This window comes from Polyodon spathula, chromosome 36 (assembly GCF_017654505.1).
Source record: "Polyodon spathula isolate WHYD16114869_AA chromosome 36, ASM1765450v1, whole genome shotgun sequence".
Taxonomy (NCBI): Eukaryota; Metazoa; Chordata; class Actinopteri; order Acipenseriformes; family Polyodontidae; genus Polyodon; species Polyodon spathula.
Window position 1 is genome coordinate 2450561 of NC_054569.1, and position 26329 is coordinate 2476889.

General features: G+C 37.4%; 1 protein-coding gene across 5 annotated transcripts in view; it reads right to left on the reverse strand.

The window, feature by feature from the left end:
• Positions 1-2245: 2245 nt before the first annotated feature.
• The window catches only part of ntm (neurotrimin), a 188397-nt gene continuing 164313 nt past the window's right edge, over positions 2246-26329 (reverse strand). For 2 of the 5 annotated variants that reach the window (XM_041234795.1, XM_041234794.1), the window contains 6 exons: positions 14091-14222; positions 13522-13642; positions 12581-12732; positions 11693-11728; positions 6080-6115; positions 2246-4349 (listed from right to left, as the gene is read on the reverse strand). In XM_041234795.1, coding sequence (XP_041090729.1) covers positions 4249-4349; positions 6080-6115; positions 11693-11728; positions 12581-12732; positions 13522-13642; positions 14091-14222 — 578 coding nt within the window. In that variant the 3' untranslated portion in view covers positions 2246-4248. The remainder of the gene's footprint in view (positions 4350-6079; positions 6116-11692; positions 11729-12580; positions 12733-13521; positions 13643-14090; positions 14223-26329) is intronic. The other 3 variants (XM_041234797.1, XM_041234796.1, XM_041234798.1) reach the window with 3 other exon arrangements.

Consider the following 26329-nt stretch of genomic DNA (forward strand, 5'->3'; position numbering starts at 1 on the left):
AGCTGTTTTATTTTCTTTATTAAATCTGACACTAGGGCTACCATTGCTGGTACCTAATGGCAACAACTGTGTTAATTAAATCTGCATGCCTGTGCAGCGTGTCAACACCCAGTGCTCTGTGTCTGACTTATTATTCAGTCATGACCGACACAGTAAACACTGTTACACTGGACCTACCAGTAGTTAAACTCATTGCCCTAGTGTCTGCTGGATCTTTAAGAAACACTGCACCATATTTATGGCTCTCTATCCTAAGAAGCATTAACAAATTAAAGACCTACTATATTGCATATATTTGTAAACATTTAAAACAGTGTTACAGCTATATATCTGCTGACAATCCTGAAGTTGGACATGATCATGGAGCTGCCTTCAACGCAGCTCACTGCACAATTAAAGCATCCTTGAGCATCGCCGCAGGGGGATGCCAAAGGAAGACAGCCAGAAGAAGGTTAAGTCAGAGCATTGACACCAAAGGCTTTGAAATCAATGCTATTAGTGTTGATGGTGGTGGACTGTTATAACTACAGCTTATTTGAGGCAAATCGCATGATGCATAGATCTGTATTGTCTTTAATGCAAGCTGAGGAGTCTTGAGAGAGCACTCAGCCCTTTTGATTACACAAGTGCTTGAAGAAAGTCAATACCCAAGTCAATGCCTCTTGTCCATTTTAGCAGTGATAACCTCACTCTTCACAACAATGCATAGCTATAGATGATCTCAAGGTCCACAAACAATGGCCTTTAATTTAAACTAATGACAGGAATGACAAAAACATACTTTATTTACATGCCAAAACCCCACAAGAAAACTGAATTAAAGTCTGCACTTCATCTGCTTTGTGAGACATAATTACAGAACAATGCATTACCAGATGTGGAAAGTATCGTGTTCCATGCATCCCATTGCAGTTCCTTACACATCTGTATTCTAAAAATAATCATCCACCCAGAGGAAGACTTCGACTTCGCTGCAACAGTACATACAGTATTTTACAAATCAAAGTAACTGCGAGCATGCTGTATTATTAACCTCTACCCTTGTCAGGTAGCAGCCTACCACTGAGAGTGTGAGGCCCACAGAACATCTACATGTTGAAGTGAGACTGATAATTGCATAGCATTCGAATCTGTATTATATAGTCATTCATATCCTTGCATTTTAATGGAAAAAAAGGTTATCTGTCAAGATCACACAACATAGTTCTGAGTACAAATAATGATTTCTATTCTGAATCTATCTTGGACTATTCTGTCTATGTTTTTCACGTGATCTTGCACAGCACTAAAGAGAAACGTATTTGTTTTGCCGCTTAAGGTGATTCATTTACTCTTCTGATCCCCTGAAAATAGCGTAAAACAAATACATCCAGGGGTAGATGTACTGAAGTATTCTGGCTGTCACATGAGAAAAAGCGGATTTGATGGGATCTGATGGGATTAAGCTGCCTTTCCCCATTTGTTCGTTGCATGACTCTGGCAGTGCTAGAGATCTCGCTAAGAGGATGCAACCCATATTTAAATTAATATATTGCGGCTCTCTTCAATAATGTATTTTCTCTTAGTACAGGTGACAAAATATATACTTTGTTGAATTGTCGCAACTAAAAAATGCAAACTGCTTGCACATGCAACTGGCCCATCTTAGTACATCTACCCCCTCGGTCTTTTTGGCACTGGTAAAAAATAAATAAATAAACACCAAGAAGTGGGAGCCCATTTGTAGCTGATGGCCTTTGTTGGACATACCTCCATATCGACCCATCCCAAGAGACATTAAGATAGTTACGTGCACTAGTAAACATTGTACACATGAAAGATGTGACAGCCATCGCAGGAAAGATAACAGCTACTTTGAAGTAAAAAAAAATAAAAATGCTGTTCAATAAAAAAAAAAAATTCTAATATTAAATGCTGGCCTCTACCATTTTGCAGTATGGATTTTGTGACATGTAAAGAATACCAATTTCTGACTGTCAGCTACGAAATCAAAGTAGTGGCTAGCATTGCATGATCTGCACAGCTGCAGTGCACCGTGAAATAACACTAGGCTCTTTTGAGGGCACATTTTACCTTACAATGATGACATTTACAATCCACCGAAAGACACATGAACCCACTGACACTGACTTTAATGTAAAAGGGTACCTGCATGTGTGTCTACAGCAGGTGTGTATTGGGGTGTCTGTGATTAGCAATAGATAACAAAGAACAGGACTGGATAAAAATCATTCAAACACAGCTATGCAAACAATGGAGTTTAATTTCAGGACCAACAAAGGTCAAATCAGGTCATATTCACTGAGCACTCCAGTGCAACATCACCGCATAGACGTTGTTCCCAGTATATTTTGCATATGGTGATAAAACGAGCTGGAATTCCGACCCAGTTTCAGTCCCAACATTATCAGTAAGCCCCTTGATTTTATTGGTCAATCCTAGCCCTTCATGTTGCTTGCGTCGCTGTCTGTGTCTTATTTCAATGGTTGCGGGGACCTCAGTGAAAATAGTGCCGAATGAATGAAGCAGTAAAACAGAGAGGCTGGAACCGAAACTGAAACCTCCACAGACACGGACTGTTTCATGAAATGCTGAGCAGTGTTTAATGAAGTACTGTGGAACGAATTACTGCATTTTTAATTTTACAAATACAATAATCAGTTATGGTGACAAATGTAAAGGTGACCCTGCATATTCCAGCCCTTGATATGCGTCTGTTCGGCAGTATGGGAACAACGGTCGTGTGTCACACATTAGTAGATTCAGAAATAGAATGAACCACAGATACCAGCAGCATTGACAGCCATATTGCCATTAGTGTTGGAGCTGATGAGCGTATGTTGTTATCACTGACAATCAGTGGGGCAGCTGCTGATAAAGAACATTGCTAAGGGGAATATTCATTAGCCTCGGTGTGGTCATCCGTGGTGATCTTTGTGAGGGTTAACCCGTCAATTTAAACTGAACTAACAGCCCTTTGCTGCACATAGTATCAGGTGGATTATGGGTTTCATATTGATTAAGGTGTTTTACATGTTTCCCTTGATCGTCTTTACTGTGTCTTAAAATTGTGGCTGCACATTTTAAAACTCTACCATTGTTTATTATGATCTGGCATTCCATTATTGCAGGACATCCTATCATGCAAGTGTTACTAAAAAAAAAAAAAAAAAAAAATGTTTTTAGCACAATGTTAATGTTTTGGTCCACTGGCATATATTTTATAATGTTGAATAAGAATTTACATCAAAGAAAAACGTTAACAAATCAGAATGTTTATCCCTTATTTACAATAAAATGTGTCTGGTCAAAAGGTACTTGATCTACTTTGCATACAGTAAAGCAGCTGACATCAACGATGGTACATCTATCAGTTCATACAGTAACTGAAGACTGGTTATTCTATTTTTATTTTTTACATAGAAATAGATTATGCAGAAACCGATTTCTAGAAATTCGGCAGCTTGGTATAGTGAATAACATGTTACTGTTAAAAAAGCCACATCTATATTGTTATCTTGAAAACTGAATTGACGATATAAATGCAAAATGGATCTGAAACCATAAGCCCTGAGTTGCCAGCATTGGTTAGTTTGATAATATATATATATATATAATGTTTTGCCAGTTTGACACGGGTACCAAACAGGCAATACATATGCCTTTTCAATTGCTTGTACTATGGAAAGCAACAATATATCATATACTTTTTTTTTTTTTATCTTCAATATCTATACTCTGGAAATATTTCATCACATTACTAAAAAGAAATATAGCACTCCTCACTTAAAAATACCACCATGTATAACATTGAGGAGAAAACTTTCGTTTTTTTCCTACATACTACTAGCCTGCCCACTGCAGATGTCAGAGTGGTTAACAATAAAATCCAAAACAAAATCAAACAAATGAAAACATTAACAGCCTTTTTTTTTTTTTTTTAGACCAGGGCACAACGGGACGTTCGATTGCAGCAACAAAGAGGGCAGTCATCTTCTGTACGCAGACTTTCAAGCTATAATATATATATATATATATATATATATATATATATATATATATATATATATATATATATATATATATATATATATATATATATATATATATATATATATATATATATATATATATATATATTGCATTTTTGCAATTTCAAAATTGAAGATTGGGTCTCCTGCTTTGTGCAAAAGTCTGTGGTGCTGAAAAGAAAGAAACCGGACGCTGCCCCTCGGAGATGGTTTTGCATCAAAATTTGAGCAGGAGCTGCACACAGAGAACCAGCAGCAGGCAGGCCGAGGCTTGACTTCCTGCACCAACGCTCTTCACATCCTGCGCTGCTCCAACATCTGTGGGGGGGGGAGTAAACATTCATTTAGTTTTGTTTTGCTCCAGTACAAAAGGACAGGTGTCCATAAAGTCCTGTTTTTACCATGGACAAGTATACTAACCTAATCCGACACTGGTTAGGACAGCAATGGTTAGGGTCAGGGTTAGGGTTAGTTAGGGTTAGGGTTAGGGATGCTTGGTGGGCCAGTGGTTAAAGAAAAGGGCTTGATACTAGGAGATCCCTGGTTCTAATCCCTGCTCAGCCGCTGACTAACCATGTGACCCTGAGCAAGTCACTTAGCCTCGTTGTGCTTTGTCCTTCAGCTGAGATGTAAAACTGAGGTCCTATTGTAAATGTGCAGCAGTTGTTGATGCACAGTTCACCCCTTCGTCTCTGTAAGTCGCTTTGGACAAAAGCACCTACAAAATGACTAATTAATAATACATTCCGTGAAGCTAATTTTAAATTCTGCTACAGATTTTATGTAATCTTTGAACCAAAAATGACTTTATGGACCCAGCTATCTTTTGCACATTTAAGTTACTACAAAGCTGATGGTTTTTTTTTGTTTGTTTTGTTTTTTTTAACACCAGACACAGCTAGAGATCAAAGACTCTGAAATGCAGCAACTGTGGTTTATAACTTGAAAATGAAAGCATGCCTTTGCTGAATCTAGTAGCTATAGTAGTAGTCGATCGATTGTCAGCAAGAACAGTTTGAGCCACAACACTGCTTAACTAACAGAGTTAACTAAACAATGTGAAAAAGGTCAATTAAAACAGCGGGGTGGACAGGGGTGCATCTGCATATAACCTGTGGAATAGACCAACACTGAAGTTTTCTTTTCTTTTCTTTCTTTTTTTTTTTCAGTAACATAATTGTGAAACTGAATATTGTCGGGTCACCTGCTTTAGCTGGCTTCAACGCTTTCCCAAAACAAGTTTCCTGGAAGATCTGTTACGGGACATTGCCCTAAGATGTGCTAGTGCCACTGAAAGTTTGGGTCTGTTTACACAGCTATTGGAGAAACAAAGTGGTGGTGCTCAGCTGGCTTTAGCAGACATTCATTCAAGGAGCCAGTGTCATTCGATCAGTCTGAGAGCTCTTACAATCTCCTTTCATCTGCCCGCCCAAAACTCACGAAGCGCCAAACAAAAGGAAAAGGTCAGGTTGTGTTGTTCTTTCTTTTCGGTTACATGCCACGCTGTACCTCGCGAAGCGTCTGATACAATGGTGGGAAGAACAGTGAGGTAGAGGGTTTGACTCTCTTGGCCTCTATCCACTTTGGAGACGTAACAGTTTATAACAGCTACACAATAAATATTATTCAAAAGTAGCTGGAACATACACTATAGAACTATAGATAGATCTGATTTATTTGCTGAAACATGAATAAACATCAAAATGGTGTTGACATTGGTTTTGTTTTATATATATATATATATATATATATATATATATATATATATATATATATATATATATATATATATATATATATATATATATATATTACAGTTTCAATATCATTTCTAATAGCTAAATTAACTAACCAATAATTCCAACACAAACAAGGTTATTTGCATCATAAAGACACATGAGTGAGTTTAGAGGCTGTCCTGTTGAGGATATTAAATTGAGTTAGCGGGTTAGAGAGATGTGTTCTATATTAGATGCATGTTAAATGTTATACATTTGCTTTATGTATCATTGAGTGTTATTGGAACTTACTGCAATGCATATACAAACCTCTCAGTATTGCATACTTTGTAGATGTTGTCTTCTCTAAAAGAAATTAAATCATTTTATATTAGATCTGAGGTTTGAGGGAATACAGAACACTGATGAAAAGCTGCTCTTCGATGACAATATAGGTCTTGGTAAGATTCTGCATAGACCAAATACAAACCCAAGTGGCTGACGGTGGATAAGCTCCATGAAGACCCAACCTGAAATCACGTCACTGTTATTTATTGTCACCCCAAGCCAGGTAAGAGCCAAATTTTACACCCAGTCTGATTTGGAGTACCATTTTAAAGTTACTTCTGAACGATCCTAAACTGGACTGCTTAATTGCAGAATCCTTTCTGCAGCCACAAGGGTGTTGAGAAGAATGAGAAGTACCGAGGACTGGATTTCAATCAAAAAGACAGGCAGCAACATGGACTTTGATTTAATTCAAGCTCTAGTCATGGAAGTTCCCAAGCCTGCATTATAATGGTGACAGTCTAGTTCATCCAGAACAGAAGAGCTGAAATGACCATATTATGGTCACTGATCATGCACAGCTGCGCCTTCTATTACTTCCATTACAAATATATCCCACGTTCCAGATCATTATCTAGTTGGAGGATAAATCCTTGACCAATCAACCAGACAGGTCAACCTTAATCACTGCTGGCCATACACAAGCTAATCAAATGCTGCACAGATGGCAGATTACTATAATAACTCGCTTGGTGCATGGCACACAGTGCACAGGGGTAAGCCCTGACATTACTGCAGAAAAAACATCCTTATGTAGTACCACACCACCCCCTCCTAATAGCATGAGCGCTTTGCAGAGCGTTGTGGCAGCATGGCTTTAACTTGCATGGAGCCATTTATATATTATGATAGGATTAATCTATTAATAAACTATAATATATTATAGGATAATAACAGCCTTCTTAAGGGTCATGCCTTGCCATCTGGGTCATGGTTGATGGGCTTGTAAAACATAAACGGTCTGTGGGATTAATTCTCGACACTAATTCATCGTTCCAATCGTACTAGCATGACCATGGCACTTGTCTTGTACGTAACATGCATGGGTTATTATATATACAAGATATATCTATATATATATATATATATATATATATATATAGATATATATATATATATATATATATATATATATATATCCTAGTACAATACATTGGTAAAATAAAACATAATTCTTTTGGCAAGAAATTAAGAAAATTATTGAAATGTAGCCTACATAATCAAGTAATTATGCTTCATACACACTTAGATAGGTGGGCTTTAGTCTAGCATAGTTATGGTTTTAGTGAGTTCTCCGCTGTTGTCTGAATCGAAACGCACCTAATTAAAATGGATAACATGGTCTAGTTGGATGATCTACAGGAAATTGAAAGCAATCTAATTAATACCAAGTGATCTGTTTGGCATGTATTGTCAAAGGGATGAAATGAATGATTAAACTGGAAAATGCGACTTATTTCAAACTAATGAAGAAGTGGTTTTAAGTAGAGTAATTGAATTGAAAATGCATTTGGTTACAGTCACTGTTTGAACAGAAATGTTACAATGTTACCAGGGTACAGTATAACCCAAAGCAAGCCTGATTTAAATATTGAATTGGGTATTATCAGCTAACTTTTAGAAACTAAAACTATATGTACAAAGTTAATCATGTCTTCCCTGTTGATTTGCTGTCCAGTAGCTGCGAATTGAACCCTCATTACAATGTCCTGTCACAGACATGATTTCCCTTGTCTTCTATGTTTAAGTATTTTTTTTATGTTATCAGATTAGTTGTAGATTAGAATGTTAAACGAAAAAGCCGGTATTTGTGCGCGGATTGATTTAAAAATATAATTCACAGTTAAGCCCTTCAAAGTTCCAGCGGTCATCTATGCAAAATAGAAGCCTGCTAGATCTGGAAGCTGATTGGCTGTTCACACTCAATCGTTTTCTAATACACAGTAACTACTGAGTTGTTACATGCAAATGGCCTTTTAACAACATGTTGTTACCTGATGCATGTTCAAAGCCTGAGAGGGTTGGAAGTGTATTCTCATTTTTCAAAGCACTACATACACACAATTAAAACAACACTCCTTAAAAACATTCCTTAAAACAGTCCCTAAAGTTTTGTAAATAAAGTCCAACAGCTGACACTTAATACATTGCTTTGCAGTTAAAATGCCATAGTTTTCTAGATCCACTAACTGAGAAACACCCTAATTAGCCAGAAATCTAATCAGATAATGGCTTAATAGGGCACAAAGTACATGTGTTCCTTAATGCCCTGTGTTATCTTACTCCAAAGGAGCAGATTGGCATCTTAATAATAATGACACTTGTGATAACATCAACTGGTAAACCTAATTACCACATAAGAACATAAGGTGATGCATATTATGATCTGGATCTGGCTTGGTGTTGCTATAGATTGCATTTCAAACTACTGGCTAAAACAGAAGAACATACTGTATTTTCTAACAGCAGTGTAAATAAGGAACGTGCCAGATGAGGTGCCTGCCACCTCCTGTTGGATTCATCAGACTGCTGTCTAAAAGTATTTGAGCATCTTGTTTTGTTTCCAAAAGGTACTATGACAGCAGGGGGGGGGGGGGGGGGGGGGTTCTGTTGTCTGACAGCTCTACCACACAGGGATTGCAAGGTGGAGTACACAACAGGTTTGTCTTTGCATACCTGTTTAAACCCAGTTGTCTCTGACTATGTCCTCTAAATGTGATGATGGCTGCATGTCACTGCAGTGAGAAAGGTATGACTAAGACTGTATGCACACACACCGCAGCGTGTTCCCTGTATGTAAGGTAACACTGAAGGCAGTGCTCTCAAACTATAAGAGAAGGTCCTGTGACACTTATGAAGATAGCATGAGTCAGGTGGCTACAAAAGAAACTGTCCGGAATGTAAAAAAAAAAAAAGCTTAAAAAATAACTTTTTTTAACTTGTGAAAGACGCTTGACTTGCCTTTCGGATTCACTGATTGAATTCAGTTTTTCTTGACTAAACTCTCGAGAAGTAAAGACGTGTTTAAAAATTTATTTTCACGCTGCAGTTTATTCTAGCAGTAAGGTAATGAGTTGTAGCTTGTGTTTAAAGTTGTATATGTACAGTCTCTAAGCAGATTGCACATGTGCAGTCGCTACGGTTCTTCACCAGAAGCAACTGAAAAAGCACCAACAAGTAAGAGTCAGGAATTAAAAAAGCATACTATATCTCTGCACAACACCATATACTTACATGGATTATTATATATCTGAATACCAAAGCGCACCCTCACCCAGGCTGTCATCTTCCCCTTACATCATACTATGATACACTGAAATCCACCTGCCCTAACAATTTATAAAAATAATTAAAACAACAATTAAAAAATATAATTTGTTTAAAATTATAATATAATTAATTAAATAAATATAAATAATTAATAAAAATTATTATTTTGTAAACAAAATGGGTTCCCCATTTTTCCCTTCATCTTTCCATCCCTCCCCCCCAGCCAATTCTCCCCCCTCCCTCCCCCCCCATCTCCCCATTCCCCATCGCCCACCTTCCCTCCCAATTCCCATCCATTCCCATTTTCCAATCCTTCCAAAATCCCTTGCCCCCCCTTTCCACAACAACCTTCTCTCCTCCCCCCGTGTTCCACCCTTCGCTTCCCCCAAATCCCCATCTCCACACTCCATTCCCCCAATCCCCCCCTCCATTCCCCCTCCCATCACCCTCCCCAATCCCCGCCATCCATCCCCCCCAAGTCCACATCTCTCCCCCATCCCAATGTTCCAGCTCTTAACTTTTAATTGTAGGAAATTAATTGTGGCCTCTTGGGTATCTTCATCTAGGAATACATCAACTCACAACATTAAGCCATCTTCTAGCCTCAAGGTCCATTTTACATTGGTGTAGCTGCTGTTTCATTAGCAAGCTTGTTGTGTTTTGCAGCATTAACTATTGTGTGTGGCTGTAAAGCAACAGTTAATCATATCTTTGAATGTACTATATTAGTGTTACCAGTATTAGTTCCTGTAATGTGTCAACTGGTAGCCAGTATCAACATACAGGGTAAAAACAGGTGTCTGTTCCACATCTAACTCGATGTGTTTCTTAACGGGAAATGACCAGGAATTAATGTGCTTTGTCTATTTACAGTTTTCCCTAATTCTTCGAGTAAAATCGTGAAAATATGACTGCATATAATTTCTGTTTCAAAATGCAAACTGCAAATTAATTCTATCAAACAAAATAAGTAACGCCCAGCTTAAGTTTTTCAGATTTGCTGACCATAGCAGCTTTGGAGAGAATACAGAGAAGAGCAACTAGACTAATTCTGTACAAGGCTAAATGGTACAGCATGAGTGATGGGAATAGCCAGAGGAAACTAAACCTCTATGATAAGAAAAAGCCTTGATAAAAGTTTTCAAAACCCTATGAGAAAAAAAAAAAGAAAATCAGTTGATGATGATGGTTCTGCAAGAGCTGTATGGATTTGGTTTCTGGGAATAATCGTCTATTAGGAACTTCAAAGCACTGTTGGGCCATACCTTCTCTCTCAACAACATTTAGTTTTCTCTAGAGTAGAGATCTAGTAGCATAGAAGTGTATTATTACAACAAAAAAATACATGTAAAACACAACTCATTTGCACTTCAAATGTTGTAGTTGTTTATCTAGGTTCAGGTTATTCCAGCTTCTAACGCAAAAAATGTCACCTCCTTGTGTCTGCATTATAACCCAAGACTGGAGACATGTGAAAATTGCTGTGGTTAGATGTATTTTTTTTTTCCAGAACATTTCATCCCTATGCAGAATTTATCATCCACAGTTTCTTTACATAAAATTGCATGCAAGATTTACAATCAAGCTTCCCTGCACATGCACACACAGTACAGCTCTCACAGTTACTTACATGGGCATAATGAAAACAGGTTAAAAGCACAATGTAGACAGGCCATGTAGAGAGATGAAGAAAGTGGAAAGAAAAAAAAACAAAACAAAATGACGTGTTAGTAAAAAGACAACGAAAGAACAGTGTCATACCATTCCACACACGAGGAAGCTCTGCTTCATCACAGTTTTGTTCAGGGGGTGTGCCAAGCAGAATGTATGTGGTAAAGACTGCATTGTTACTTTTTAAACTAATAGGTTGAAAAATGTATTTTGTTAAATGCGCATAAGGCAATTTCTCTATGAACGATTGTATGAATATGTAACCTTGACAAGACAAATTATGCATATACCATGCAGTATGCCCTACACTGTATACATGCACGGTTTGGTGCCATCGAATTATTGCAAAATGGGAAAATATGTTTTCTTAATAAACTTTGAAGGATATTACTTGGTTTTATTTAAATACATTCTTTTGGTGTAATAAGGTTTATTAGAAACACATCAGGATGTGTATACTTTCAAACATTCCCGTGGACAGAAATAGCTGCAATGTGCATTCATGGGCTAAACAAGTCTCACATGCAATTAGAGATAACTAATCTTCATCAGTGTGGGAATGGGAGGGTTCACTCATGCATATATGAACCGCTGCACTATCCATGAAAAACAAGAGATTATTGACAGCAAACATTCATAATGCTCAGTACTGACCTTGCACCAGTGTTGAGCTTGTGGGCTCATTTGTTTCTACACCAGAAGAAAGAAAATTAGAAAAAGAAAAGGAATATCATTTTATTCTGTAGCATTTGCTTGCTTGTGTACGATTGTTCATTGAAGACATGGGGGAACAAAAATGAAAATAAAGATCACATGGTCATCTTTCTGGTGATCGCGATCCTGGGATAACATCTCTTCTGATCTGGATATTTTATTTGGTTTTTTTCCCCCCTGTCTTTAATGAGCCGCCTGACCTTGTGCACGAGTATAAATATTGTTTTTCTTTAAAAGCCTGATGCCAATGTTAGAATTTGTGAGGTACATTAGGTTGAAGTAAAATGATCAGTGATGCTTTAGTAAGGCGATTGCCAGGTGCTCATTAGACAAATGCACTCAAAGAGCAAGTTACACTGCTAATGCACCAAATAATATAAATGAACACGTCGCATAGATTTGTTATTATATTGTTTTTTAGCAGCACCAGGACGCTCCGAAGGTCAAGGCTGTGCTTCAACTATTTTTACTCCACTTATTTTTCTTCACCCATTGTTTGTGTTCAATGTTTTTGGAAATCTGTAAGATTTTGCATTATAATAAAGGTGGTTATTTAATGGTCTTTATCCTCTCTACAGGCACTGTAAAAAAAAAATAGATGCAATCGTTGCCATGCACAACACTGTTTTATTAGGATGCTCTGGAGTGTTAGTCCATTAAATTAATATATCTTAGACCCCAACATCATGTCTTACAATGAATCAGAAAATCTGTTGCATATAGCATCCTGTGCTATAACTATACTTTATTTGGATAGCGATTTTAAACAGGCTTCACGTAGAACAATATGTATGTCTAAAAGCGGGTAATTATGATTGGTATACTCACCATACAATATTAAGCTTGTAGTTGCGTTCCCTAGTTTGTTCGATGCCATGCAGGTGTAGTTGCCATAATCCTCCTCAGACACATTTAAAAAGGTAAGCATGGACAGCCTGCCCTTGCTCTGAATCTGAATCCCATTGAATCCACTGAAGATTCTACAAAACAGTACCATAATGATCAGACTATAACAAGCACTCTGTGTATACCACAGACCTAGTATATAACATGTAACCTGTATATAGCATGCATATTATTACACGGCTGTGAAGCACTGATATTGGAGGGACACCAATGGTTTCCATGTGTGTTGAGTTGCTAACAGTGAGATGATGCTAATGTATCAATGCAGAAAATAATATCATTTTTGTCTCAGTTGCGTGAAATATTTAAGAGCTTATGTAAAAATGACACATTCATAACGCAGCTCTACTGGAAATGTCAATAATGTGGCAATTTAAATTTGAGAATATGACCTTTTCTAGGCTTTCTAGTCACAGACTTGTGACATTTAACCAACAAGTTAATGACTTTTTCTAGTCTGCAGTCATCTGGAAGATCAACCTATGATTACTGTAATTGGCATGGATTACAAAATAAATAAACAGATTAATTAATTAATTAATCAATTAATTAATTAATTATAATAATAATAATAATAATAATAATAATAATAATAATAATAATAATAATAATAATAATAATAATAATAATGACATGTGTGACTTGGGTGCATATAGTTCTGACCATTAATGTTTGTGAAAAGCACTGTCTATTAGAGTACTGGTGTCAGTGGAGGAAATCAAGTTAATTTGGTCACATCTGCTTGTTTATTATAAATTAATGTTGATAGCCATATCCCATATGTTAAAATGTGAAACAGTAAAACAGAATTTAAGGATCCACCATTTGGTGTGCACTAAGCACAAATTACTAATAGATCTTACCTTCTGTCTTCTATATACCACTCAAATGCTGCGGTTGGCACAGCGATTGCTTCACATCGCAAAATCCCCTTCTGACCCACTGCGACCCCCAAATTCTTAGCATCTGAGATATAGGGAGGGACTGTGGACACATACAAAAGAGAGCACAATAAACAAGCAGCACCTCATCAAGAATCCTACCAAGATCGCATGAAGCAGTTCAACAAGGCTATTTGTAAGACTTGTTTGGAATTCATTAACACCTCTTCACATTTTATGTAGGCATACGGTAGATAGATAAATTGCCAAGGTCAGCAACCTTTCTTCATTCGCAGCTGTATTATAAATTCTAGAACACAGAAAAGAGAACACAATCTTAATCCTTCAAAGCTGTACGAGTCTCTGCAACACAGATGATAAAGAAATACTGTGACTCCAGCGCCTTGCAACAAATCTAAATCTTTTCTCAGTTATCGTAATGTGCTTGTTTTCTTCTAGTGGTCTGGCCCCGGGCGCTTACAGTAATGAAATTCTGTGACTGTTCACCCAAACTGTTTACATATAAACATGATGAATGTTTGTGTACTTACAGTTGACTATAATTTGTACTTTTTTGATGTCTGTTGAGACTTCGTTTGAAGCACTGCACTCATAAACTCCAGCGTCCTGCTTCGTAATTGATGGGATTTCCAAATACTCCTCTTCAGACATGAAACCCTGAGCTGAAAGAGAAGACATAAAACAATATGAATAAAACAACAATTCAAGGAAGACTGGAGTCCAGAGCCAAACGTGTATTTTTCCCAGGGGAATTTAGAGTCTAACCAATTTGATTTTAATGTATAAATCAAGTTTATGTATTCATGAAACTGTTCTAAAGAATAAAACACATAAAAAAAAAGTCTTTGAACTTTAGATTTTGATTTACAAGTATGTATGTAACTCATGAATTAAAGTTTTGTGAATAAGGGACCAGCAGTTCTCTGGGAAAAATCTAAAAGATGCATGCAAACATGATGTCTCTCAGACATGCTTGTTAGTTATGAAACCACAGTGGACTTCATCAAAAGAGGTACCATCACAGCCTTCCATAGAGAGCCATGAAAGGGATCCATGTGCAGCTCTTAAGAGTATGAAGACTGTCAACAATGCTTTATTCAAGCCTTTAATTAAAGTGATGCCAAATCATTTCCATGTTAATACACTGTGATAAAATATTACCAGTGGACTAACATGTTACGGGTATGAAATATCCCCTTGTTGCTATTCTCTCTGTTGTGCTAGCTATACTTACAGAGAAGGCATATTTGAAAGCTCTGTAGAGCCTCTGGCTTGTTCACCCAGAGATCGTCTACAGTACTGTACAGCAGCAAAGGCAAAGCTATGTCCTGGAAGGCTTATGCTTTATTTCACTTCTTTGAATTATTTTCATGTAGCATTTTCACTCCTTTTCTGATCATTGCGCAACTGAAGTTTAGCTTTTGTGTACCAGAACATGTTGCAAAAACTAATTCAACCTGAAATTTCCACACTAAAAAAAAGCAGAAATACTGCACGTGAACGATTATCCGTGTTAATTTCACCCACCAGTTTTGTGAATAATTTTCTTAGTTTAAGAAAAAAAAAAGTCACCAGGATCTGATGACTGAAACAAAGTGATTCTAAAGAAATAAGAATAATAGATTTGTTAAGGTAGCTGTGACAGTCCAGACCCGCAGCAACACCAGATGCTGCTCAGACTATATGCTATCCCAGTATTGCCAGGCTTGATTACTTATTAGGTCATCTCTTATCAGGACACGAAAAGAGAGAACTCAAATCAGCTGGTGGGTTTACGATCTTAACTTTGCCGGTGAGCTTGCATTATTTATAATGCATGTATTCATTTATTTATTAAACTGTTTAAAATATTAATACAGGACAGCCCTCTGAGTCGAAGCATCTTATTTACAGTTGCATCCTGCTGGCAACAGCGGCATCAAGGTCACCCTGAAACAAGCCAACGTGTCAATCACAGCCAGGAGTGAGGTTCACAGCATGTGGTCTGACATTTAAACATGTCCTTTATCACTGTTTTACAAGCCCAGAAAGAAGGACATATGTCTTGCTTTGGTGTGGAAGAGGGTTTTAGGGTGAAATGCATTAGATGTTGACACTGTAGTTTTAGGCACTAATCCCTCAGTTTACAGATAAAACGGTTGCTTGTCTGTAGCAAGCCTGATAAGTAGGGGGCAGTTTAGTAAACAAGTGTGTAGTGGTATTATAGTGGGAGTGTAATATATAGAATATACAGTCATGTTAAAGATAAAGTCTTAATCATTATACTCCTAATAATAATAATATCTATGATGGAGATGCATATAGTTCTGATCATGATTGTTTTGGTAGTGTCTTGTATTATGGTATTGGTGTGAGAGGAGGAAACCAAGTTCATTTAGTCACAGCTGCTTGTTAATTACAAATTAATGTTGATGACCATACTTTAAATGTTAAAATATGAACTGGTAACACTGAATTTCGTTTAAAGAAGTTGCTGCTAAATTGGAGCATGGGGTGTGAAAACCCACAAATTAAAGATAACGGTAATCACATCACCTTCGACAGTCCCACGGGTAGATGCCATTTTGTTTGTCACCACAAGGGACAGCCAGACTGAAACTGCTTTACACTGCAGCCCCTGGCATGCCCTGAACCGTGCACTCCCCTGACCCGGTCCAGCACTGTTTGACAACTAATGGGTGACGCCCCTCTCGGAAAGTCAATCTACGCTTTCTTTAATGTAACGATATGTCTATGCTCTGCTACGGTTTAAGTGAAATAGGTGCATCTGCATCAGACCTTACATTGCTTCCATGACTGATACTCATGGATAAGCATCCCTGGGTCTGAATAGCGCTGGAATCCAGCCAGTTATACAGCAGATCTGCTTTCCCTGTTGCAGTTACTCGACATAAACTCATCTGCTTCTTAATGCATACTTCAATTTACAGCAAGCAATTGCTTAACATGGCATTGCAATTCATTTGAATATGGCATGTTAGTCTTCTTGTGGAAAAGCAGCGACGTGAGATTTCTCAGATAGGTGCACAGGTATGAGCTGGACTTTTTAATGCACAGCCACTTTGTTAATGAAATGAATTGTCCCTGGTTAGGCGTTCCGACTGTATTTAAATGTGGAATCTGGATCCCTAACTGGAGATTGTTTTCATCTTCTCCTTTCCTTGCCGAAGGCTGCTGATGTCTGACTGGAATATAGATTGCTTTTCTAACGGAGCCTTGGCCTGATGCCATCAATCTGCACTGAGAAAGCCAGCCGATACTGATACCCTCCCATTACAGGCATAAGCACTTGAACCAGTAATGTTTTCATGTGTGATTGCGAATGCACTGAGTATTTTGCAAAGTTTTAACTTATTTTTAATTGTGGGGTTATCGTGATTTGTAAAAACTGTTGATGTGTGAATCTCTCCACTGTCTCGGTCTCCCAGGCAAAGACATGTCCTGGAAGGTTCCTGATTTGTTTCACTCAATTAAAAACTGTTTTTATGAAGCATTTTCACTCTTCTCCCAGTCACTGAGCAACACCAGAGACCTAATGGAAACAGAGATTCTGATAAGCCCAAATGCCAAAAAAGAAATCAGTGGGTGTCGATTATTTAATAAAGTTTGGAATTTCCTCCAGTTTTTCAATTTTATTTTTATATTACATATTTCTGAAACATCACGCTATTCATTGAACTTATTTCACTGAATAATCTGCCTTGTGGTCTTCTACGTTCCAGACAAAGGGACCCAAATGCACTGGGCTGCTGCTTTGTTTCTTGCCCTGAATTTCAAGTAAAGATAATTTATCTTCAAAGCCCTATGTCTAGTAGGAACACATATTTTAAATTGAACGCACTCCATAAGCCACAATACTTTTGCAAATCACTTTAAAGACCTCTTATTTGTTTGTGTTTCGGCTTTACATCTGATCTTGTTGCAAAACACCTTGAATGTAAAGTGACTGTAAAAAGTCACTACAAGTCATTATCATTACAAATTTCCATACTGCTTAAACACATATTGAAATAACAGAGGTTTTAAAGTGCTTTCTATTGAATCTAGACAAGCAGAATGCAAAAAGAAAATCGTGCACAAAATCATTCAAGCTCACTGTTATCTTTTAAGGATCTAAATATGTCAGATCAATGTACTGCACACAGTTACGGGGGCATGGCAAAAACTACAACACGAGGATCTCTCTCTCTCTCTCTCTCTCTCATCAATACCACTGAAGGAGTACTACTTTCTTTACCATGGGTTACCCTGAAATACTAAGATCAGCCTGCCCAACATGCTGGGCCACACCTCCAGTAATAGAGTTCCCCAGAGCACCTAATATATGATGTACTATATCTGTGGGGCAGGGAAACCACACAGTGAAATGTTCTGCATGAAAGGTACACTGTCCAAAATATTGAGAGACATGGTTCATGAATCAGCTCCGGGAAATTGCGAGGCAAATTGATTTTAAGACCTCAGGGATCCAACAGCTTCGATCTTGTGGTGTTGACCAAGCAAAGTTTAATTGGAAACCGCCTATAACTTATATAAAGAATTAAAGGCAACCATGCATCAATCAGTCAAGATACGCAAATGGGCAAACTGGCAAATCTAGCAGCTGCACCCATGCATTTTAGATAGCTGGTGACCCTGTGTCAATAGCTTTGAGAAAAATTACAGATTTCCAATGCAGGGTGCTGCCTCCTATTCATTACGGGAATGACAGACTTTCTCAAGTCCGCAAATGCTTTCCAGACAGAGGTGATAATTCACTTCATCTCAGCAATAAACGAGACGCATCCTCACAGCTGCATAGAGCAGAGTACATCAGAGAACAGCTAATGAACAGTGCTGTAAATGAACTGCATAACACTGCATTATTTATGAGCAAATACACCTTGGAAACATGCAAGGCCTTCATGAAAATTGTCATTTTTTTATATAATAAACTTGATAGTTGCAAGGCTTTTGCTAACTGCTATAGTTCACATATTGCTGTAGTTTTGAAGCAAAGTAAAAATGTTGTTGCTATGTATATTCTAAGCAATGAGAAATGAAGCTAAGTCTAAGCCTCAAGGTTCCCAATGTCAGTAGTTACCTGCTCAAAACTCCTGTTGTGTTGGTAGCCATCGAGAGCTGGGATTTGGAACAGTGGGTTCATACTGGCTTTCCAGCAGGTATGTACAAACAGATGCAACAGTTTATAACAATGCAATTATTTTATAAGATAACAATAACTTGGTTTTAAATATATGGGATTTTAAATAGACTTGCGTTTTTTTGCATCAGCTTATATAGCTCTTTAACAAGTTGAAAATCTGCACACTACGAGCTGGCAGGGGAGGGGCACACTACACCACACAGTGGATCAATTTACTATAATTAATAACTGTTCAGCTCTTTATATCATACGTCTAATTTCAAGTTAGCATGCTGACTGCAGTCAGTTCTCTGCTGCTGAACCTCGCTATGCTTGCAGGAGAAAGACATATAAAGATGGAATATGAAAAAATAAATAATAATGGCAGTCTAGTGTGATTACAGTCCTGCCATGAAGAGCCATGTAACAACTTAATAATCACTGTGCCATTACCAGCCTGTCTATCCATTCTGGGATCTCTCTGAAAGACTGGAACGGAAAGAGAACGGCTGCAACAACGTGGGGACTGAAATACACAAATAAAAGCATTATTCCCACCAGCAGTGTAGCAGAGATAAGCCAGAGCCGTTACATTAGGTAGATTAACATCTACAAGAAGCAGAGGAAGAGAAAGTGGTTGTGCAGCTAGGTGAGGGACAGGTGCTCGTCAATCATTCCTCTGTAAAGCAGGATCATTTATTCCGTACCATTATGAAAGGAGGCAGACACAGACGATATCTGATGCCCTTGTTCTAATATGTAGCACAGAAAGTTATAAAAATACACGGTGAAGAAAAGTTATTTGAGGTTTGTGAGTGTCAGGCGTTTTCTGTGCTGCCAAGGACCAGCTGTACAGATGAAATGAAGGTTGTTGTCTTCATTACAGTAACTTAAGCAACCTGATCACCGCTCAGAGGTAAATGTAGTGCTTAAGAATCCTGCTTCCTTCTCATCTGAATCTGATATATCTTCAATGTTTCTTCCTTAAACCACTACTGGAGAAACAAAAGGAGAGATATATTTCAAACACGTTTCAGAAACTCAAGCCATGAAAGATAATTACATTTGCGCTGCACAGGTGAAACAGAAGACAACAAAACAGAAATACTCAAATTCTATAATCTGGCCTGCTTTATTACATTTTGAGTGTATACTCTGTAGTATACTGAAATATTCCCTTTTGGTTACGGTTATTTCATTACATTTTTAAAACAGTTTATGTGAACTCTGTGGGGTTAGAGAAGTTGCTTTGCCAAGATGTAGAAAAAACACAAATGCATTGTAAAATAGATAGACAGGTAGGTACAATTTAACACGCTGGGATCGAAGGGGTTATATCGGAATATGTTCATAGCCACAAAATAATAAACTGTCGGCTAAATTCTCCAATCTATTTTCAAATCATCATTAGCACATTTTTTGTTTGAAAAAGAAAAAAAAAGTGCATTTCTAAAATGCGTAATAAACACTTTGAGATGAATCACAAACTCCGAAGTTAAATATGTCAGTTGTTTATTTCCGGCTTGGTAAGTCTATTGAGTGTGTTTCTGCTATCTGAAAAAATCCTGCTAATGACTATTTGGAACAAATATCTTTCAGCCCTGTGTCTTGCATCTTAAAGCTTGAGAAAATCAGCACGTGTTTTTGTAGGAATACTTTTCTGCTTTTGTTCCTCCCCTAACATTTCAGACATGTATCAGGTTCAAATGAAAATGAAACAATCTTCTGAAGCATTTCTCTGAGACGTGAAAGAGAAACAGATGAGACAGATACAAGTTGAGATGAGTGCATTTCAAACCAAGCTCTGCACAATGAATGTGAATTGACTTTACCAAATAAAATGTACAAATGATGCACATCATGATATTGTTTGTCACTGTATCTCGATATGCATTAAAACCTACATGATGCCGCTGACATATTGACAACACATCTTACTCTGTGCTCAAGACAATGAAATGTCATGACAACGTTAAACTCACAACGTTAAACTTGGTGAGTTGTTTTAAGTAATTGCTTAACATTTCATGTTCTCTCTTGCTTTCCATGCTCTTTAAGCCTGATATCTGATATTAGGTGCTGTGTTGCTGCTACTGCTGCTATTATGCTACTATCACGTATTATGCACTTTCCACTGTATTTAATGTATTATGAAATTTTTTTAACTGTATATCTGGTATTATACATTTTTAACTGTATATCATGCATTATGCATTTCTCTGTATTTCAAGTATTATGGATTTTCTTGTTGTTGATGCATCTTCTAAAGCTCTTTGTGATGGTCCACTATGAAAGGCGCTATATAAAATAAAGACTGATTGATTTCAGTCTAACGCTGGTCACAGAGTGCAACTGAAGGGTTGGTTCACCACCACACGTGGGAATCCTGCCTGTGCTCAGTTAAGAAAGAAAGGCGCTCGTATTGTCTAGCGGGCGTGCTTTACTTAGCTATCACATGCAGGATACACAGATCAAGATTACCCTCTTCGCTAAACTGCCTCAAGCTACTTTGTGGTGTACCTGCCAATCCACTCTCCCGCATCACTGCCCTGTGATTTAATTAAAAAAAGGTTGGCACGCTCTTTACATCTCAGTTATTATTTCCAGACGAAAGCATCAAAGTTTCTTATAGAACCGTCTCCCGTAGATAGCAGGGGCTGTGCTTTGGCGCTGACAGACCGAAGAAAATGTCAAGAAAACACAGAAGTGTGCGAATAAACGGAACAGAGATGTGTATCCATACGCTCGACTTTATTTGGTGACCCGGAATCCAGAGAAAACAGCCCTTCGACAACAATAGCCCCAAAACCACAATACAATCTGTCCCAATTGGAAATAGAAGTGATGGAGACTGCTCCCTCACAAACATACAAAGGGAGCTCCTCTATTATACTGCGTCTTTGTGTAAAACTAAACACTGTGGCAACACTGCAATTTTCATACTGTTCCAATTCTGAGTTGTGCATTTCTAGTTTTGTAACTTTGATGGTAGTTTTTTTTTTTCATAGCACAAAGTTGTTTTCCTCATTCCTCCCAAAGAGACTATCATTGTGACAAGTCAAATCTTTTTTCATTGTGTGCCCTGTGATCTGCCTTAACAATACTGGGTAACAGGCTTCTTTCTGCTAAAGCCTGGGAGCTATCTATGCATCATAACCCTGAACATCCCAATCACTCTCCTATCTGGTGTGTTTGTGACCTGACTCTTTATAAGCATCGTGTCTCAAAGACTGAATACAGGAAATGTTTTATTTTTTTTTTACAGCAATACTGAAATGCACTGAGCTTAAAGGCTAGTGTCCTAGGTGATATAGCCTGCTTGGTTATAAATAGATTCATAGCATACAGCAAGAGAACTTGTTTATTAGACCACTGAAAACATATTTTACAATCATTTCAAGTGTGTGCGTATATATGTATAACCCAACTGTCCACACTCACCATCCAACTTAGCTACAGTACAGCAATTCGGAGGGGCTCGATCTGTAAATTAGAATCATGAACACTTTTCACACATCATATTTTCCTACTCTTGATTAAAGAAAGTGCATCCCTCCTTATGCCTATCTTAGTAGTCACTGGACTGCAATATTGACCTGACATTAAAAGCACGTTGGCTGGCAAATGAATTGATGCCTGCTGATGCAACTGTATGCTGATTATGAGAATATTATTTGTACTGCAGGGTGCAGGTAAGGTAAATGTTTCATGTGTATGTATTTTTAAACATGCATGCATTGCGTTAGCAGGACTTCAGTGCCCCACTTCATCACTCCTTGTGCCAAATCTGACCTTCAGCATAATGAGTCTGTCACTGGAAGTGAAAAGTAGTTGCTAATCATGGAATTTAGCCCCCCCAAAAAAAGGATGACAACAGATTGCCAAGAGAGTCAGTTGAGTTGGAGGGTGGGATCTGATCAAAATAATAGAAAAATTCTACACATTGACACCCTGTTAATCTTCTGTTGTTATCCCTATACATGCAGTGGGAAAGGTCTGTGAATGAGTTTGTGGTTTTAAGATTGGCCCGTGCTTAGATCGCTTAAATAGACCCTATTGCATTCATGGTAGTATGTAGATGGTTTCGCTGTTGTTCTCTGGCATTCATCAGTAAAGAAAATGAAAAAGTTTCTTGAAAAACTAGAGGAACAATTCCCGAAAGACATCAACCCCCCCCTCGTTGATAATACCAATTAAAAAAAAAAAAAGAACTCTTTGTTGCTCAATCAATATTCTCTGAGACAGTAAAGGGACACAGTCGCAATTGGAACTTCTGTGAGTTCCATTTAAAGAACGTTGGTTGAGTATGGAAACTCACGCAATAGATTATTTATAAATCTTAGACTAGGCGACATTAATTCTTTGGCCTCGCCCTTCAAGGCACCCCTGCCCATAAATGAACATTGCAGATATGTGGGGAGGCTGGGGAAGTGGAGGTGAACTGTGGTGCACAGCAGAGACACAATGGAGTGAGGTAAGAGATAAATCCCTTCCTGCAAGCAGTGAACCACAGCAACAGAAGATGTAAAGGCTAAAACAGATGCAGTCGCCAGGAAGGGTCCAATGGAAACTAACGACCAGTGCGTGGGATTGAAGCTCTGTCCTCACGGGATTGAAGAGGATGGTGAAACAAACTGAAGTTATAGAAAGGATAAGAAACGCACACCTGAAAGGAATCACAACGAAGAGCTTCATTCAATGGTGAAGTCAATGCAAGGTTTTTGCTCCTTCATTTAATCGGCACAGCTTTCACACGGTTCACAGGAAGGATATAATGACAAAACCACACATAATAATTGTATTTTTCTATTCAATAACTGTGGCCACGTACCATGTATTGTATTATCCACAGACTGGCAGTAGGCTTTCCATATTCATAAGTGTCTGTCTGACATTTCCTAGTGTTTAATTCCAAATAATAAACATTCAAAATGATAATACTAAAATGGGTTTAATCAAGACCATCACTATTTGTAACAATTGTAAGCAACATAACACCATTACCAGGGTGATTTTCCTTCAACCTCTCAAGCGCTTTTTGTTTGCACTGATGAAGCAGAAAGATTGACAGCAGCAAGGCTTAGTAAATCACACTTAATTATTTAATCACAACTTAGAATGGAAATGGGGCCTGTAAGCATCCATAAGCAGAATTATTACACATCTTTTAAGGTATTGAAAGTAAACTGGTCAACAGAACAAACTATTTTGAGAAGATGTCTTCTTTAATTTAAATCTCATGCAAATAAATACATAAATAACTAACTAAATCAATAATAATAATTTAATAAAACACTCCCCAGAAATTCATGTTGCACTACTGGGGATACAAAGAAACCCTTGGGTGAATCATACAGTATGTATTTTAAAATGACTCACAGTTTTACAAGTTACATTTAGAAGCCTGGAATCAATGTGGGTGTTGGATCAGACACATCTGACAACCTATCTGACTTTTTGAAATACTGTATTAATCTGAACAAGTAAAAACAGCTTTATGAAAAAATGTGTGTGTGTGTGTGTGTGTGTGTGTGTGTGTGTGTGTGTGTGTGTGTGTGTGTGTGTGTGTGTGTGTGTGTGTGTGTGTATATATATTTCACAGCATGTTACAGTGTAAGAATAGGTATTTCAAGATATTAAACGTATTTATTTAAATTACAAATAGTGTTGTCACGTTCAAAATATTTTTCTCTAGTTATTATACAACAAATGTTCTTCAATATTTCAATGCTAACCTGAAGAACAGTAAATGCCAAATTGTAGAATAGCTTGTTTTTTTCTCTGAACGTTATAATTAACCTGTAAAATATATTTCCCTGAAACTGACAATTGTAAACATAATACTGTGACTGGATAAGAGAATAAAAAAAACATAATCTAAGAATAAGATTCATCACAGGTCCTGGGTTGGACAGGATCTCTCTCTCTCTCTCTCTCTCTCTCTCTCTCTCTCTCTCTCTCTCTCTCTCTCTCTCTCGCTCTCTCTCTCTCTCTCTTTGCTGGATAATCAGAACAGGATGGTATTAGGGAAGCTGCAGAGGACAGTAGAGAAGCAGGAATACTAATTCAAACAATTTCACATCCTTTATTTTTATCAGGTGGATTATTTGACTGCCATCCTGAGCCCAGATGGCAAATCTAAAACAAATCAAGAGAAAATTCAACATCCAGGGCGATTATCTGCCTCTGTCGAAATGGTTTCAGATTGATTTCAAAATTAAATGGGGAACTTGTCGCTCATAAATTTCCCTGTAAATAAATACCACATTCTCTCCAATAATTATGCCCACACTTTAGTTGAACAAACAAACAAACAAAAAAATTGCAATCTTGACAAAATATTTTACTGCAGCATAAAAGAAAGATATTTTCAACCCAGTGTTCTAGATTAAATGGATTACAAATTCAATGGCATTGTCTCACAAAAAATCAACTGCCATAATTTAGGGTCCAGTCTTACTGAATGGACAGTTCATTTCTGCAGCCAACTGTTCTATGATTAAAAAATATATATTTGAAAGCATGTTCAAATATGTTCGCTCATGTTATGTTGACGCTCAATGTTAAATCTAAACCGGTCACATATTTTTGGAGGTGATTATAGTAGCCATAATGCGTGGAAAGAAAGATTTATTTTGAAAGGCTGTTTTCATTCATTAAAATAAAATATATATATATATATATATATATATATATATATATATATATATATATATATATATATATATATATATATATATATATATAGAACCCCTTTCGTCTCTACCAACGTTCTTTCTCAGTTCAAAAATAGCTTTGTGCAATTGTAGAGGCCCATTAATTCAAGCTGAAACAAAGAGGAATAAAGATGTAACATTGACTCTTGGATTCCCCAGCACTTTGACCAGATGGCTGAGCGCAGACAGCAATCTGTGTTGTAATAACATTATAACATAAGTGAGCCGTCCTCAAAAAAGAAAATAAGGCTGTTAAATCAACGGCCAGAAGATGTTAATGCAAGCATCTATCACATACTTGAACAAGAATGAGGATGAGATAAGGAGAGACTTGTCAACGGGGAATGATGTCCTTTCAGTGTCGACACTCTAGCTCCATCAAGATTTGAAAACAGGTACAAATTAAGAGCTCAGTCTGACAGGGTACAATTCAAAAAGGGAGAGATAAAGGTGTGGACGTGTCTCTTACCATTTTACATGAGAAATACCCCCTTGTAATGCAATTCAGGGCTTGTTTTGCTAGGGAACCCTACACAGTTGAATCCAAATTAAAATTGCTTATTAACCTGTGTTACTGTAAATACACAGTGGGAAATCAAAATATCTTCATATTAATACTGTTAATATAGACTGACACAGCATTAAGTACATGAATAAGCACTGGATGTTCAATTAATTGATGTACATAAATTAAGGGAATTAGGTCTCATGTAATTACATTGTTACTTATATTTACAAAACCTAAATGATGGAAGATCAACGCACACATTAGCCATTCACTTCATTGCATTATAAAGCGAATAGGGCTAAAGAAGCCCATCACAGGGTCAAATTTTCTGACCGGCACATTCCCTGACAAATCAAATTCTTCACTCAAACACCTACTCCTCGTAAAAGTATTGCCTAGTCTAGTCACACTTTTAATACA